Genomic DNA, 15,135 nt, shown 5'->3' on the forward strand with positions numbered 1-15,135 from the left:
TAGGCTCTGGGAGGGACAGGTAAAACACTGAGGAATGAGAAAGCCAAAGTGATGGTAGGAAAAATTGCTAAGTGACTGAAGTAAAAAGCTGAGCAAGTCGTGACTCTGGATCCCAGTTGTGTGGTCAGTAGAGTATGAATCATAGGAGAGTGCTAGCCCTGGAAAGGGTTTCAGCGATCAACCAGTTCTGTGGTTTTCCATCTTCTTGGGCGTAAGAATCCTTCGTTCAAGGGAACTTTTGTAGGAACTATGAACAAGTGTGACACCAGTCTGGCGGAGTCCTGCCTTCCCCTGCTTCCAATGAGCGTAATCTGGACCCTCTGATCCAGCCCAATCCTGCTGGTTTCAGATGGGGTACAGTACATTGCCCACGCTTATTATCCAAGGCAGGCCCTGGCCTTCCAGACTCTTGTTCCAGTGCTCTTCTGACGAGATTCCCCTCTCTGAGAAGCGCAGGCTGATCAATCATCCACTAGCAAAATAACTCAAGGGAACAGTGAGAAAAAATGGGACTCTTGCATATTGGGTCATGAATAGCTGTGTCACTTGGACCTAGAGAATCCGAACTAACTGGCCCTTGTTTGACAGCATATACTAATAGAAATTCTGCCCTTTTATAGGTTGGGCTTAGAAAGCAGGGACTTGAAGAAAATGGAATCTGTTTTGAAGAGCCAGAAATCTAAATTCTTGCGAGAGTCCCAACTGACTGCTAACATATAAAGTGACACCAGCAAGAATATACAAAAAGGAAGTGCTGGGAAACATGGCAAGGAAGAAATTTCACCCCATGTTATGTTTCAGCCTCCATATAGATTTATTTATGATAAATTTCAGGAAGCAATCTCAATATTCTACCCTGGTGACCTTTTGATCAGAAAGGGATTCCCACTGAATATATCTAGCACCTACTGTGTGACAGGCACATATTTCACAGGTAACTTCTTTCATTAAACATCTCATCACGCCCATGTTACAGATAAGAAAACTGAGGCACAGAAAGATTATGTAAGTTGCTCAAGGTCACATAGCTGGTAAGTGGCGGTGCTTGGATTTGAACCGAGGAAGTCTAGCCCAAAGATGTTGGTTTAAATGATATTGGTATATAAGGACACTCAGTAAAAGATAAAGCTTTCTTTGGTTAATAGCAGGCTTACTATTGTTCCCCCCCCCCCCCCCCCCAGCCCCCTGCCAGCCAACAATTGTGAAGAAGATTAAGGATTGAAATATAAATAACTCTTTGGGAAAATCTTCTGTTTTATGCATTTTAACTCTTCCAAAAGAGTCATACAGGCTTGCTTTTCCCATTTTATTTAACAAACTTATATAATGCTTCCTATGTGCCAACAACTGGTCTAAGCGATTCTTGAATGTTCATTTAACCCCATGAGGTAAGGGCTATTTTTATCCTTATTTTTTTTTTAAGTTTTTAAATTTATTTTGAGAGAGAGATAAAGAGAGAACACAAGTGCGGGAGGGGCAGAGAGAAGGAGAGACAGAATCCCAAGCAGGCTCTGTGCCACAGTGCAGAGCTCGACACGGGGCTTGAACTCACAAACTGCAAGATCATGACCTGAACCTAGGTCAAGAGTTGGACTCTTAACTGACTGAGCCACTCGGGTGCCCTTCTCCTTGTTTTTTAGATAAGAAAGCTGGCATATTTAGTGGCTTGAGCCACTGAGCAAGTCACTTAACCACTCCAAACTTCCATTTTCCAATTGTGAAATTGGGATAATAATACTCATTCAGACATTGATTTCTAATTATAGACTAAATTTTTTTATGTCTAATACATTAGACATTTGTAGCAAATGCTTAAATTCAGTCAAATTGTATCACTTATGTTGCCACTGGGGATAAGAACAAGCAGATACTAGAAAATTTATCTTTAAAATGAAATCTCAGGAAAGACATATTATATATAACAATTGATATGAAAGATAACATATGACCTAATAATGCATATAGATTAAACAGTACCATCTCTATAATCTATATAATGCTTCAATGAGAACTAAAATATTCCTACCCCTGTGAGTCATTCAAATTCTAAACTTCTGTCATGTGAAGATACTAACACCAAGATGTGAGCACCACACTAAAAACAAAAGCTCAGCTTTAATAACTCTGTAAAGCTTTTGGAAAATGCAGTTGGAGACAGTTGAACCCATACATAAGTCTGCCTAGGGTGGCCCTTACCCTTAGGATTTTAAGAATCACAACAAGTTTATTATTTAGAATCTACAGGTGTTAGCTTTTATTATTGAAGGTGACCTTGACAGAAGGGCTGGGAAAGAACACTGCAATTTCTAGGTGGGCAGGGTTTCCATCTTGATTTCTGTAGTCATTACTGCCTTGTCGATATGAGTATTGATGACCTGAATTGTACACTATTCATAAGTATATTTCAATGATTGGCAAACTGACCAATAGTTCGGTTGTTCAATTTTGAGATCACGTTAGGCATGAGCAAAATTTTTAGGGAAGATTTTTAATTTGTTTGTTTGTTTGTTTTACAAAGAGTTTGTTTGTTTGTTTGTTTGTTTGTTTTTACAAAGAAATATGAAGAAAATATTCTGTAAGTCCTAAAGTTCCTTTCAAAGAAAATAACCCCTGAGAACTTTTTAAACATAAAATATGGCTATATGAAGGCTTGTTCATTTTCAGATCTGTTTGTACTTGGGAATGATGTGAGAACAGTTTAGTAGCCCATCTTTCTGTTCTCACTGTCACCGCCCTCTATATCTCCTCAACACCTCTTGCCTGAGTTATGACAACAGGCTCCATGGACTTTGCACAACTCGCTTCTTACCACCGCTATCCATCCAGGAAGATGCCAGAAGGATTTTCCCATGATACTGCTTTCATATTGCTTTCACCCTGAGTGAAAGCAGCCAATGTTTTTTATGAATCCATCATATCAAGCCCATGGTCCTTTGCTTGGTTTTTGAAGTCTTTGGCCAAATCTTCCAGCTTAAAACATATCGATCATTTGAGCACTTTGAAACATTTAGATCATGGTAAGCATTTAAAATGTACATGCTGATGAATGGCATTCTAGACACATGTTAGCTCAAAATAAGTATTGAAGAGGCTCCTTCTTTCTCAGAGGAATTAGTAGACTCCTATAAAGTCAGCCCTTCCAACTTTATTAGATTTCTACTGCAACTATAGACTATATCAGACTCTGGCTCCTGGACTCCAGCCAAAGATCCAACTCTTGAAAGATGATTCATACAGCAAATTTAATTTCCAAAGCTACTTTCTCCAAGACCACATTGGCTTAAAAATGGGTTTAATATAGATTTGATGTTAGAATCAACATTAACTAGACCTAAGCTATCCAATAGAGTAGCCAATAGGAACGTGTGGCTACCTTAAATGTAAAATAATTCAAATGTAATAAAATAAAAATTAGTTCTTCAGTCACTCAGCCACATTTAAAGTGCCTACTAGCCAATGAACACTGCTATTGGACAGTATGAATAACAGAAAAGCCATCATCACAGAAAGTTCTATCGGACAGTGCTAAAGCCCATCCAAAGCCTCACCAAGTTTTGGATTATTTGTTGGAGCCGCATTTTACGTAACAGCATAAAATGGTAGGGCCAGTACTGAGAGTAGGCAAAGTGGATGTCCACCTCAGAACGTGGTCCGGGAGGTATCAGGAAGGCTCACCATTCTATGAAAGATCCTGCTAGATGCACCCTGCCAAGAACCGGAATGGCACGTTAGAGCTTTACCCCCTTAGGTTAGGCCAACAGGGCCCCTCTGCTTTCTACAGTGCTAAAAGTTCCAAAGGAAATACCACTTTGAAGGGAAAATACCTAAAGTCCTGTTTTTGACATTGTGTTGGGTGAAGAAAGCATAAAGACATTTGGATGAGGTGAGGTTCCTGATAGAGTAAGACAAAAGCACAGTGGAGGAAGGGCCTGGAAAGTGGTGTATTTCATGCTGTGATCAGGTCCAGTTCTGAGCATGCCATTTAAGGATAGTGTGATTGCCATTATGGCCACTCTGGAGAAATCCTCGACACATATATACTGAGAATATACGCACGTACGTAAGCGTCTCTTAATGAGTGAATGGTATATTGAGGCAGTCTTAGGAATGCTAAGAAGACAAATGATATAAAGGAAAAAGGGTTTTGAGACTTAAATTACGTCTCATCACCCCTTCTATGGCCCCACTCCATCCACCCTGAGAAAGCTCCGAGGACTGACCGGGTACTGTATATACTGTATGCATTCTTCTTCTCCTTCTTAATGAATAGCTGATGCCTAGAAAAGCAACCCCTGGGACACTTGACTGACTCATGAACTGGGTCTGAAGGCCTCACCTCAAAGAGGAACAGACATGAGACTTTTCAAGGTGACCACTTTGAAGTACATTATTCAGATTTACAAATTTAGCATATTTGTTTAAAAATCCATTTTATATTTCATCAAGCCAGAGTTAATACTTGTACTCGTAGGACAAATCTATATAGGTAACAGATAATCTAAAAAATGGAGGATAGCAGTTTTCTGCCACTATTAGGGCTGTGAATGAGTTCCCCTCTCTTGGCTACTGGGCTAGCTGCCAGTTCTTAGAAGAATCTAGACACTATCATGGCATTAGGCTCTGGGATTCATTCTCCAAAAACTACTGCACGGTTTCTTTTGACTCTTCCCCCACCCCCACGGCCTGCCAACCCCCGCCCTTCACATTTGTGATTAACAGAAAAACCTTGCGAAGCCACTCAAGTTAAAGCTACATCCCCAAATGATTTAGATACGTGATAATAAGAATGCTGCCTATCAGAAACAATATAATATGAGCAAATTCATCAATTTATTCATTGTGAGCATGACAGCACTGTTCAGTGACTTACCCAAATGACAATTGAGTTACTTGTACTGTTAAGTGATTGAACAACGGAAACCAAAGAGTGCTAATTAAAAGTCAATGTTAACCTCAGGGAGAGTTTGAGGACATGGTAGAGAGCTTTGTCCTTGGCCATATACCACTGAAAATATTTTTCACTACTTGAGATATAGACAGAGAAATTATTAAGGTTTAAGATCACGTAAAAATCAGAAGGAATGATTTTATGATAAGCTAGTGTTTCTCAAACATGGGCTGCCTGTTAAAAATCCAGATCCCTGGACTTCTGGGTAGAGGCTGGAAATGTACTTTTTGCTCGTTTTCTGGGGGAGACACATTCGTACTAACTTTGAGAACTACAGAACATTTGACGATTCATAGGGCCAATGGGGCCAATAGATTGAAACACTTTGAGGGAGATAAATTTTAATCACTAGAATTGTACCTCCAAAATAAAAAAGGAAAATTGTTTTCTTGCTTTCCATAAAATGAAATCCAGTTTAAAAGAAGTCCCTGGTCAGAAGATGTGAGGATCTGCCTTGTGATGAGAAGTCTGTCAACTTTATGACAGGGCATTCGGTGTCAAATAGTATTTAGAAGTTTGGCTTATAAATATAAGTGAACAAACATGTAATTCATTGATTTTTCTCCCCTGAATTAAATATAAAATGGAAAATGGCTTTAGGAATCTATGGAGAACATTCTCCGTAGCTAAAAACTCATGCTTAGTTTCAGAATCCTGTGTTACTCCAATTTAAAGCTTCTTGCGTTAGAGTCGAGCTTACCCTCACGGCGTCCCTCACTCCCCACCCCCCCCCCCCCCCCCCGCCACAAATTGGTAAGCAGATTCTTACCACAGAAATGGAGTTAGTAAGCAGTGCTCCATCCTGTCCCAGCAAATTGGAGACGGTGATTTCAGGTAGGTCCATGTTTTGTGGATGAAATGGTAGCAGGCCATTATGGTTCATTGGGTGACACAGAGAGTGGTAACCGGGTTCGACCTCATTCACGTGCACCAGTGAGTGGTCAGGGAGGGAGGGAGGAGTGATTGGTGGAATGTTGAAGTCTTCACTTTCCAGACTTGGACCAGGGTAAGACTGAAAAGACAAACGACATCATTGCAAATTATCACTCCCATCTTCTTCATCACCATGAACAAATACACATGAGCCCTCAGATCTTATTACAAGCAGCATCCTGGATTTGGCCAAGACATTTCAAACATGCAGATTACCCTGCTGTCATTTCACTATTATTCATGGAAAAAAAATGCCTCAAAGGCATATGCACTTCTTGTAGAAAGAGTACTTCCATCAGGCAGTTTTATTTTTCCGAGAAACTGAACTCAAACATTAATTTCCAAGGTCCCATTGAAATTTTCCAGAGTTGTAATCTAACTGAATACCTTTTTCATGGGAATTGGGGGGAAGGAAGGCAATTTATAAAATTAATGTGTAATCAAACATGTTTCATAGGACCCCCCACTGCTCAGGTCATGAGACGTCATAAAATGAATTCCAGAAGTTCTGGGGAAATCGCTTTAGAGTTTTGAAAAGCGGCATGTTTACAACGGGCAAAAGAAAAATAATTAGCAAACAAGTAAGTTAAGCATGTCGCCTAAGTGTGGTTGCATAGAAAGTTTGATATGGGGAAAAAAAGCCTTTAAAAGCTATTTTCTTTCCCACGAAGATTATACCATCAAAATAAAGTGAAGATTGTTCTCTTGATTTCTGACAATTCCCATCTATTTGGCTTTCCTCTAAAAGCTGATAACTAATATTACAGTCATTCAGTTTCCTTTCAGCTAATTTGAAAGGCAAAATCACACTAACATTGTTATAATATGAATTTAGGAATAAAAGTCAATCAGTAAGACAGATAACAACATATGTGGGGCTTTTCCCTTTGGAAAGCAGCTTTAGAGAAAAGAGATGGGGAGGGAAAGGAAAGAGAAAGGAAGGAAAGATTATATGAGGACACTCCCGTTTGAAACGGAATGCGGTAAACATTGAAAATATGAGGGGGGACTGAACAATAAAATATTGTTTCCAATTAATATCAAGGCAGAGTGATATCTAGCAGTCCTTTATGCAGCAGGTGTTACAATAAAAAGGAAACGATCTGGGTCCGGTTCATTCTGGCAAGCTTATCTTTCAAGTTAGGCATGTCTTCATAGTGTTTGAGTACACGAGTAACAGGACTTTCTCGTCTAACTGCACAGACCCTGCTGAAGTGTGCAAGATTTGCAATGAGCAGGCAGAGGGTAGGAGCCAAAGAAAGTAATGTAAGGTATTCATTGGGTGTTCAGCCAATAAGCTTCATGCTCCTGCGTCCAAGCGCCTGGGGTTATTTTTTCCAGATGGCGTCTATTTGCCTAACAGAAAGAAAATCTTCGAGTTGCACTTGCTAAATGTTGTACAAGTTTTAATATATTTGTTTAGGTGCTGTCAGAAGGCACGATGAAATGAAGCGCTACTGGGAACATCTGGAATTCAGACCTGGTCACGTAGAGGCACGCGCGGGTTAGAAACTAGGGGTAGGTGAAGGCAAGCTTTGATTCATCTTTGCAGATAAGTTTTCTTGGACGTCGAAAGTTCTGCTAAGAAATCACCAGCTCTGAAAGTTCAAACATCAGTTACCAGCTCTTCCTGTTTATAGTTTAGATCTCTTGTCTGAAAAGCCCATTAGGGCTCAGTGTCAAAATTGTAAGTTTGATTAAATTCTCATTTGCTTGATATATTTTAGACCTTGAGTCTGTGGATCTAAACCAACAGTTCCCGGGACAAGTATTGATTTAAGAAGAAGCACAAAAGATTTGAAGTGGGGAAGTGGGAGAGGAAGCACTTTTATTAATGCTGGTTTTGTAAAAAGCGCTGTACTGGGTCCTTTGACTATGTCGTCCTCACTTAATCCTCAATGACAGTCCTGTGTGTAGTTACGTTATCCTGTGTTCCTGAAGAGAAAACCGAGGCTCAGAATTTAAGTAACTTTGACTCAGCTGGTAAACAGCTCAGAATATATGAGGGATGGATATACGCTGTGACATAGAAGCAGTTTCACTGCTACTATTTTATGAGGCTGAATGATACCAAGTTGCCAACACCCAATGGTTTTTGAATAGCGAAATTTCATAATTTAAGAATTAACATTAGCTTCGGTATCAGGTCTTTCCTCATCCGAAATTCCATGCTAATGCCTATCCCACTAAAATATTTACTCTATATGAACACAAGAAATCATAATTTGTCTTTGCGTCAACACTTCAAAGGCTGAACTTGTTGATGCTTATCTTTTAAGAATTAAATGGTGTCTGTTTGAAACTTCACTAAGTAACATACAGTTAATGCCAGGGATAAAGGGAAAAGATGTTTTTAATTTTATAAATGCTATTAAACCTCAGAAAGTACTCAGGGATATTCTATCCATGGCATACCATAGCTTTACATGCATTTCTCCAGTAGTTAAATCTTAATTTGTGGTGTTTTAAAGGAAGGTTTAATTGGTATCACTTTACATTCAGCGATAACAATTGTCCTGCAATTTAACAAAGCTACCTTGTTTATTTTCATGTAATTACACATTAATGTTATTTAATCCATGCACTTATGCACCAAAACCACGGATTCCACAACCTAAATGGTAACGGGTAGTTACGTGGATCAGGGATTTTAACAACATAAGGTTACCTGGTAGTTTGTGTTCTTTACATTAGAAGTCACGATATGGTTATTTGCCAGGGGCCTATTACAGTGTAATTGATGCCATAGAGAAGTATCATAATAATTGTATAAACGTCAGAATGTCACAGAACTTACAAAAACCTCAATGCCAGGCTAATTACTAATTATTTTTTTTAATGTGGAAATGAATTAGCTAATTCCTCAACATTGATTTCTACGACATGACATCTTTATTTTAATTTCTAAAAACTTAATAGGAGTAAGTCTGACTTAACAATAGTAAGTTATATATTAGAGAAAAATCACAGTTTTTGGAGGAATGTATTACAAGAGGATATGGTTCAGTATTTTCCTTATCCCCCCGAGGCTGCCTGGTTAGAGTCAGTATTCAATGTGTATTGAATGAATTAACAAATGAATCATTGAATGAATGCATAAATGACTGAATGACAGCTAAGGTGACCTTTTAAAGGCAAGAAATTTGGGAATATATCACTTTTATTCCAAGGGTTTGAATCAATACCCTGTATTCCGCAGACTTTGCACTGGTCAGCTGACAACACAGTGTGTAAGGTTAATCTCTCAGCATGTCAGGAAGACAAAACTATCCTGCTAGAGACATGAAGGCTTAAGTAGCTCGAGAAAGGCTGGCGCAAGGTAGTGTGGCCTGCTGATCTGTCCTGAAATGGCTTGCACTCGCCCTTCTGTAGTGACACAGAGGTCCCAGAGGACTTTTGAGGGTGGGTTTGGGGCTCCTGGATTCTCAGAAGTGGCTGAAACCTAGTCCCTCCTACAGGTAGAACATCAGCTAAGGACCCCATGGAAGCCTCAGCTCCACATCAGGATCCCTTGGGAACAGCAGGTCTGATGCCCCATGCCTGGCCAGCAGCAAGGGCTTAATTATACAGGTAAGTATAGAGCCAACGAGAAGGTATTCTGAGCAAAGGAACAGGGACACTGTGATGAAAGCAGCGGATGGGTAGTCCCAAAAGTCTTCTGTTAAGGTCATCCTTGGGTGATACAGTGGACCTACTACACTTGTCTACTGACTTAGGGCCCTTCTGACTTGGGCTTATTTCCTTCCTTCAAGTCTCAGAAAGGCCATGAGTTTCAAGTATTTTTCATTCTCCACTTGTCTTGGGACCAAGAATCCTTTCTAAGGCCCTTACATATTTCATGAGAAGCAGGACTATGTTTTGTTTTGTGTTTTCTAAGCCTGAATTAGAGACCACCAAGGAGTCAACCCCAGGTCCTCTGAGGATCCACAGGGCTTGATTCGAGAGTAGAATTCTGGAGAACAGGTATGGACTTTCAAGGTGGCATCGTATTCCTTATCACTGTTCACAGTGCCTGTTACCCCTTCTAGTCTAGAGATCAGAATCTTACCAGCAGACTGAGCCATACAGCTTGCCTTCTCCCCGGGGAATGATAAAAGTCAAGGGTGACCATCTATACACATGGAGAAATTATTCAGGGATAGTGGCACAAAATTCAAGCGAATATTTTTAATTTTATCTTGCCTCTTCACCAGGTTCACGAAAGGTAAATTGGAAACAAGTATGCAAAGTGATTTGCTCTAAATAACAGCCAATCTGTACGATGTAAATGATTCAAAGAACTCAAAGTTATATTATTGCTACTTAACCAGATTCTCTCTGATCTGAAGCTACTCACTGGTCCTAGACACAGGAGAGTCTCATCATGTCGCTGGTGCTGGGATGTGGCATAGGACAGCTCTACTGTGTGACCAGGGAACAGAAGCCAAGAGTCATAGAATGTGGATTGAAGCGGGCTGTACTGACACAAGGCTTGGCTAATTCCAAAATACGCAGGAACTTTTCAAGGCCACAAAGGGACCGTTGGAAACATTAAAGTAGTATTAAAAATTATAAAATTATATTATAAATATATTATATTTATAAAATTATAAAAATATAGAATTAAAAATTATAAAATTATTAAAAATTATAGATTTGGGGGTCAGTTGAGAGTACTCATAATGATTCCTTCAGTGACTGACAAGAACAGCCAAGAGCGTGCTGGAAGGACCTGAGGCTCTGGAGTCCAGAAGATAGGAACTGCATCTAGGTTCTCTGAAGCATTTATTAGTGTGGGTTCTCGGGCTGATTTCTTCCTCTTTGCGAGCCTGTTTCAAAACCTGCTTCATGGGGTTCTGTTGAGCATTGAAAGCGAAAACATAAGGTAGGTAAAAAGCCTACTAATCTATGTCTGCCACACAGAATGTTCTTGATAAATGGCAGCTTTAGCATAGCTACAGCTATTATTAAGTGGGTCTATACATGCCGTGGAATGGGTCATGTCCAAGAAAACAAACAACGACAGACAGTAGAGGAGAGGGTTTAGACATCATTATAAAGGAATTTCGGCGTATTTGCCATTGAACAGAACTCACACTGAAACAAACTATAGCCCCGTTCATACGTAATGCGTTCATTCCAGTGCTCCTCCTAAGTAGCTGAGATAAAGTCTTGCCTTTATCTTAATGGAATGAAATTGCATTTTTGAAATTAAAGAATAAAATGATAGGGGGAACCAGCGAGCAGGTGAGGGCTGCTGAAAAGCTCGCAGGACACCTACTTATCCCTGCAGAGGGCCACAACTCTGCTCTTTCCGGGAACTGCGCAGGCAGACCCGCAGCCCGGACTGATGGCTTCCTGACAGTTCCACTCCTATTGACCCGGGGAAAAGGCCAATGAACTCGGGAACCACAATTTCAGTGTCTAAATTTGCAACAAAAGCCATCCTTGCTAACATACTGCCTTGTGTTATGGAAAGGCTGTCTTCACCGGGAGATTCTTGGCAAGGAGGTAAAACTGCTAATCAGACGGCTTGTTTTTGAGACTTGAACCAAGAGACTGGGTCACAGGAAAGTAACAGAGGATCCTTCCAATCTCTTTTGATTTGACCTGTTTGGACGCTTTTTTAGCCACTTGGCTAAAGCCATTACCCCTGCCCCTGTTGAACCCTCCCAGGACCCCTATTTTAGTGACAAGGGAAAGGAAATTTCTCACCTGGTTTCTGGAAGATCTCATTCCCCCTGTCTGTTTAATTACATACTCGCATTCCTTTTTAATCATATTGCTTAACATATTCCATGACCCGGGTATCCTGTTTACATTTTCTCCTTCTGCAATCCACATTGCCTTTTGCTGCAGCCTGTTCTTGTTTTTTATTCTTATCCTACATGACTGCATCTGGAAGTGGGATGTTAATTAGGATTTTTCTTTTGACTACAGAGAATTCATGTTTTCATACCATCTAGGTAGAGTGTTCATGTATGCTGACCAGGAACAAATAATGGGAACTCTCTTCTGGACTTTGCCTTTTCTTCTCTTTTTAAAATCTGGTTTCCCTACCAGAGGGGTCTTGTCTTTGTGAGTCTCTGTCCACACATTGCAATCATTATACAGAGCACTCAATCTTTGGTGACAAGAAGTCCCATAACTCAGAAGAATTCAAAAGATATCATCTTGTACATACCTTTAAATTATGTGATGGCTTCATGCAATCATGCATATACTAAAAATATGGCTATGGTTATAACATTGTAAAATATGTTTCTCACATAGATCTTTATTTGAAAGATAAATAAATAGCACTGCCATCACACATCTATGGAACGCCTTAATTTTTAATCTGTAACATAATTCCCGAAATTTCAGGATAGAAAAATACCAATGTTTAAATATGTTTCATCCTTTATTGAAAATTCTTGTTGCATGATTCAGAGAACTAAATGCAAAGGAGAGTAAACTGAAGAGTTTATTCGAAAAATGAGTTTTTTCAAAAAGAAAAATGATAAACTTCCTGTATGTGTTTTCAGAAGTTAAGACATTGCATGTAATGGTGATTTCTCTCGAAAGAGTTTAAACAGCATCAACATTAGCTCCAATTTCTTTTGAGAAGACCTTCAAAAGTAGGTATTTTTCAGATTCTTTTGTCTCTGCAGGAACAAGGGCTGATAGCTTGAGACTATAATGTATTACTGTGGAAAGCTTCGGTCTGTTACATAAATCATCTTAACACTCAGCAAGAATTGTCCAACAGTGCCATTGATGTGCTCAAGCCAATGATCCTGCAAACAATTTTTTTGTCTTTCCTCACATGTTAGACAATAGCAATAAATCATCTTCATTTAAAAACACACAATGTGCTAATTTTTCAAGCAACAGTTATCAAAGTGCAATTTTTTTTTTTTGGTAAAAAGTACAAAATTTATTTTATTTACGCTCATTAATCTTTGTGACCTGTGCTAATAAGCAAAAGGCCACAAGCGCCTCAGAGCATTTGTTGTGTACCTACTATGCGTAAGGCATCCTCCAGAGTGGGATTTGAGATACAGAGAACTCTGAGATGCAGTTTGTTATGAGGGAGGTGAGTCAGAAAATATTTAAAAACTTAGGCTCCCAATAAAGAGCGTGTTGGAATCAAGTGTAAACGGAAGTAGAACTACTTGAAGCTGGGATGATGAAGGGATCGTAACAAGCAGATTTACCCTGGATATCAGGAAAAAAAAAAAAAAAACCAAGGCCTGGATATCAGACACTTGCGCGGAAATGCACTACGTGATCGCGGGAGGATCATAAAACCAGCAAATGAGCGAGTCTGGACAAGGCGGCAGGGAGATTCGACAGCAAGGTCACGTCTTCAACTCTTAGAAAACTTCAAGGGCAAGATCGGCCCTCCTGACCAAAACGAACTTGGGGGTCCTGAGCCCAAGTCAGTCCTCTACTGGGACTGGTTTTTATTGGATTATGTTTTTTCATAACTGAAAACCCAGTGTGTAAAGCCTGAATGAGACCGGAAAGCTTGAGGTTGACCTGAGGCCGCCCCAGCGAATGGCTCTCATTGGCGCTTAGGGCCAGGACTGGGTGAGCTTTGATTCCATGAATAGGCTGAAGCTTTGAGGATTCAGGGGTCCTGGGGCAGTGAGCCAAGCACATTCAGATCGGGGATGGGGAGGGCAAAGTAGTCCAACACTCTTCTGTGAATCAGGGCTGGTGCTGAGGCCACTTCTCCACAGACTTCCAGAAAAGTTCTTAGCATTTACATATAGGCATTTCTCCTGCCACACTTTATTAATGATACTGAAATGGGGAACATTTATTTCCTCTCAGTACTGTTTGGGGGCCTACGTGAGTCTCCGAGTCACATTTCTAGGGGATACTTTAAAACCAGTGTTGTGGGCTGTTGTCATATGGGCCTCCCCTTTGGTTAAAAAAACAAGACAAAACAAAGCGATTCTCCCCAAAACACACAAAAAACAAGCTTTTGGGAAATAAATAACGTACTCTCCCCCCCACCCGCCCCCCATAAGCCACAATGCACACAGGAATGATTAGGAAGAACAGATTAAGAGCAGGAGTCACTTCTGAAACCCTAATAGGGGCCCAAAGATGTTCCTCTGGTAACAAGTTGTCATTCTGTACTGAGCGTTTAAGAGGGTAATTAAAACATTGAAATTTCACTGTTGAGCACACAATTTTATGTACAAACGCAGCTATACTGTTTTTAGTTTTTCAGATGTTTTGAATTCTCACATTGAGTTCATACACTCTGAGATTCAGTTCAACATTTTTTTTTTGCTTTATTTTATAAATAATCCATGTTAACCAGAAAAATATATACCTATGGAAAGAAATCACTGTTAGTCCATCCACTCAGGAAAAAAAAACAAACCACTATTAAAACATGTGTGTCTTTTGGGGTGCCTGGGTGATTCAATGAGTTAAGGGTCCGACTTTGGCTCTCGTGGTTCGTGAGTTCGGGCCCCGTGTCAGGCTCTGTGCTGACAGCTCAGAGCCTGGAGCCTGCTTCAGATTCTGTGTCTCCCTCTCTCTCTGCCCCTCCCCTACTCGCACTCTGTGTGTCTCTCTCTCTCTCAAAAATAAATGAACATTTAAAAAAAAATGTATGTCTTTCAAGATTTTGTATATACTCCATATTTGCTATTTCGTTTTGGGTTTTTAAGTCAGATCATAGAGCTCTGATTTTGAAGGTAGAAACACGATATGAAAATCTCAGCTGACCTCTTAGTAGGTGTAGGGACTGAATTTTTCTAAGCCTCAGTTTCCAAATCTATAAAATAGGGATGACATTTGTATTCAATTCATTAAGGGTAATCATCATTAAATGAGATGAATGAGATAATATAAATAATTTGAGTCATATACTGGCTCCTACGAGCAATCAATAAATTGTTTGCTACATTATTATTTATATTATTTTATTATTCCATCACATAATTTAATCTGATCACTGAAAATGAATCATGAATGAGTTTCCATGCCAATAAATATCATTTACATTATTGTTTAAATGGCTGCACATTATATCATCGTGTGCATGTTCCATAATTTATCCTATTGGTTCCCTATTACCAAATATTTAGGGTTTCTGATTTTTCTGTTATGAGCCACATTGTGATGAATAACCTTATGCATTTTTTCCCCCTTCGGGTATTGTTCTAGAGTTCTATATTTATGCTCAAATGGAATCCCAGAGAAAACCCTGGAAATTATGCCTCCCCTCTGCAGTTAAGGAAAATGATGTGCAAAGAGGTGAAATGATT

The 15,135-nt window shown here is 39.7% G+C and overlaps 1 protein-coding gene across 5 annotated transcripts in view; it reads right to left on the reverse strand.

Annotated features, from left to right (window-relative positions):
* TOX (thymocyte selection associated high mobility group box) overlaps positions 1 to 15,135 on the reverse strand; it is a 308,315-nt gene that overhangs the window by 123,818 nt on the left and 169,362 nt on the right. For all 5 annotated transcript variants that reach the window (XM_047842350.1, XM_047842354.1, XM_047842351.1 and 2 more), the window contains exon 3: positions 5,718 to 5,960. In XM_047842350.1, coding sequence (XP_047698306.1) covers positions 5,718 to 5,960 — 243 coding nt within the window. The remainder of the gene's footprint in view (positions 1 to 5,717; positions 5,961 to 15,135) is intronic.

Source organism: Prionailurus viverrinus, chromosome F2 (genome assembly GCF_022837055.1).
Source record: "Prionailurus viverrinus isolate Anna chromosome F2, UM_Priviv_1.0, whole genome shotgun sequence".
NCBI lineage: Eukaryota > Metazoa > Chordata > Mammalia > Carnivora > Felidae > Prionailurus > Prionailurus viverrinus.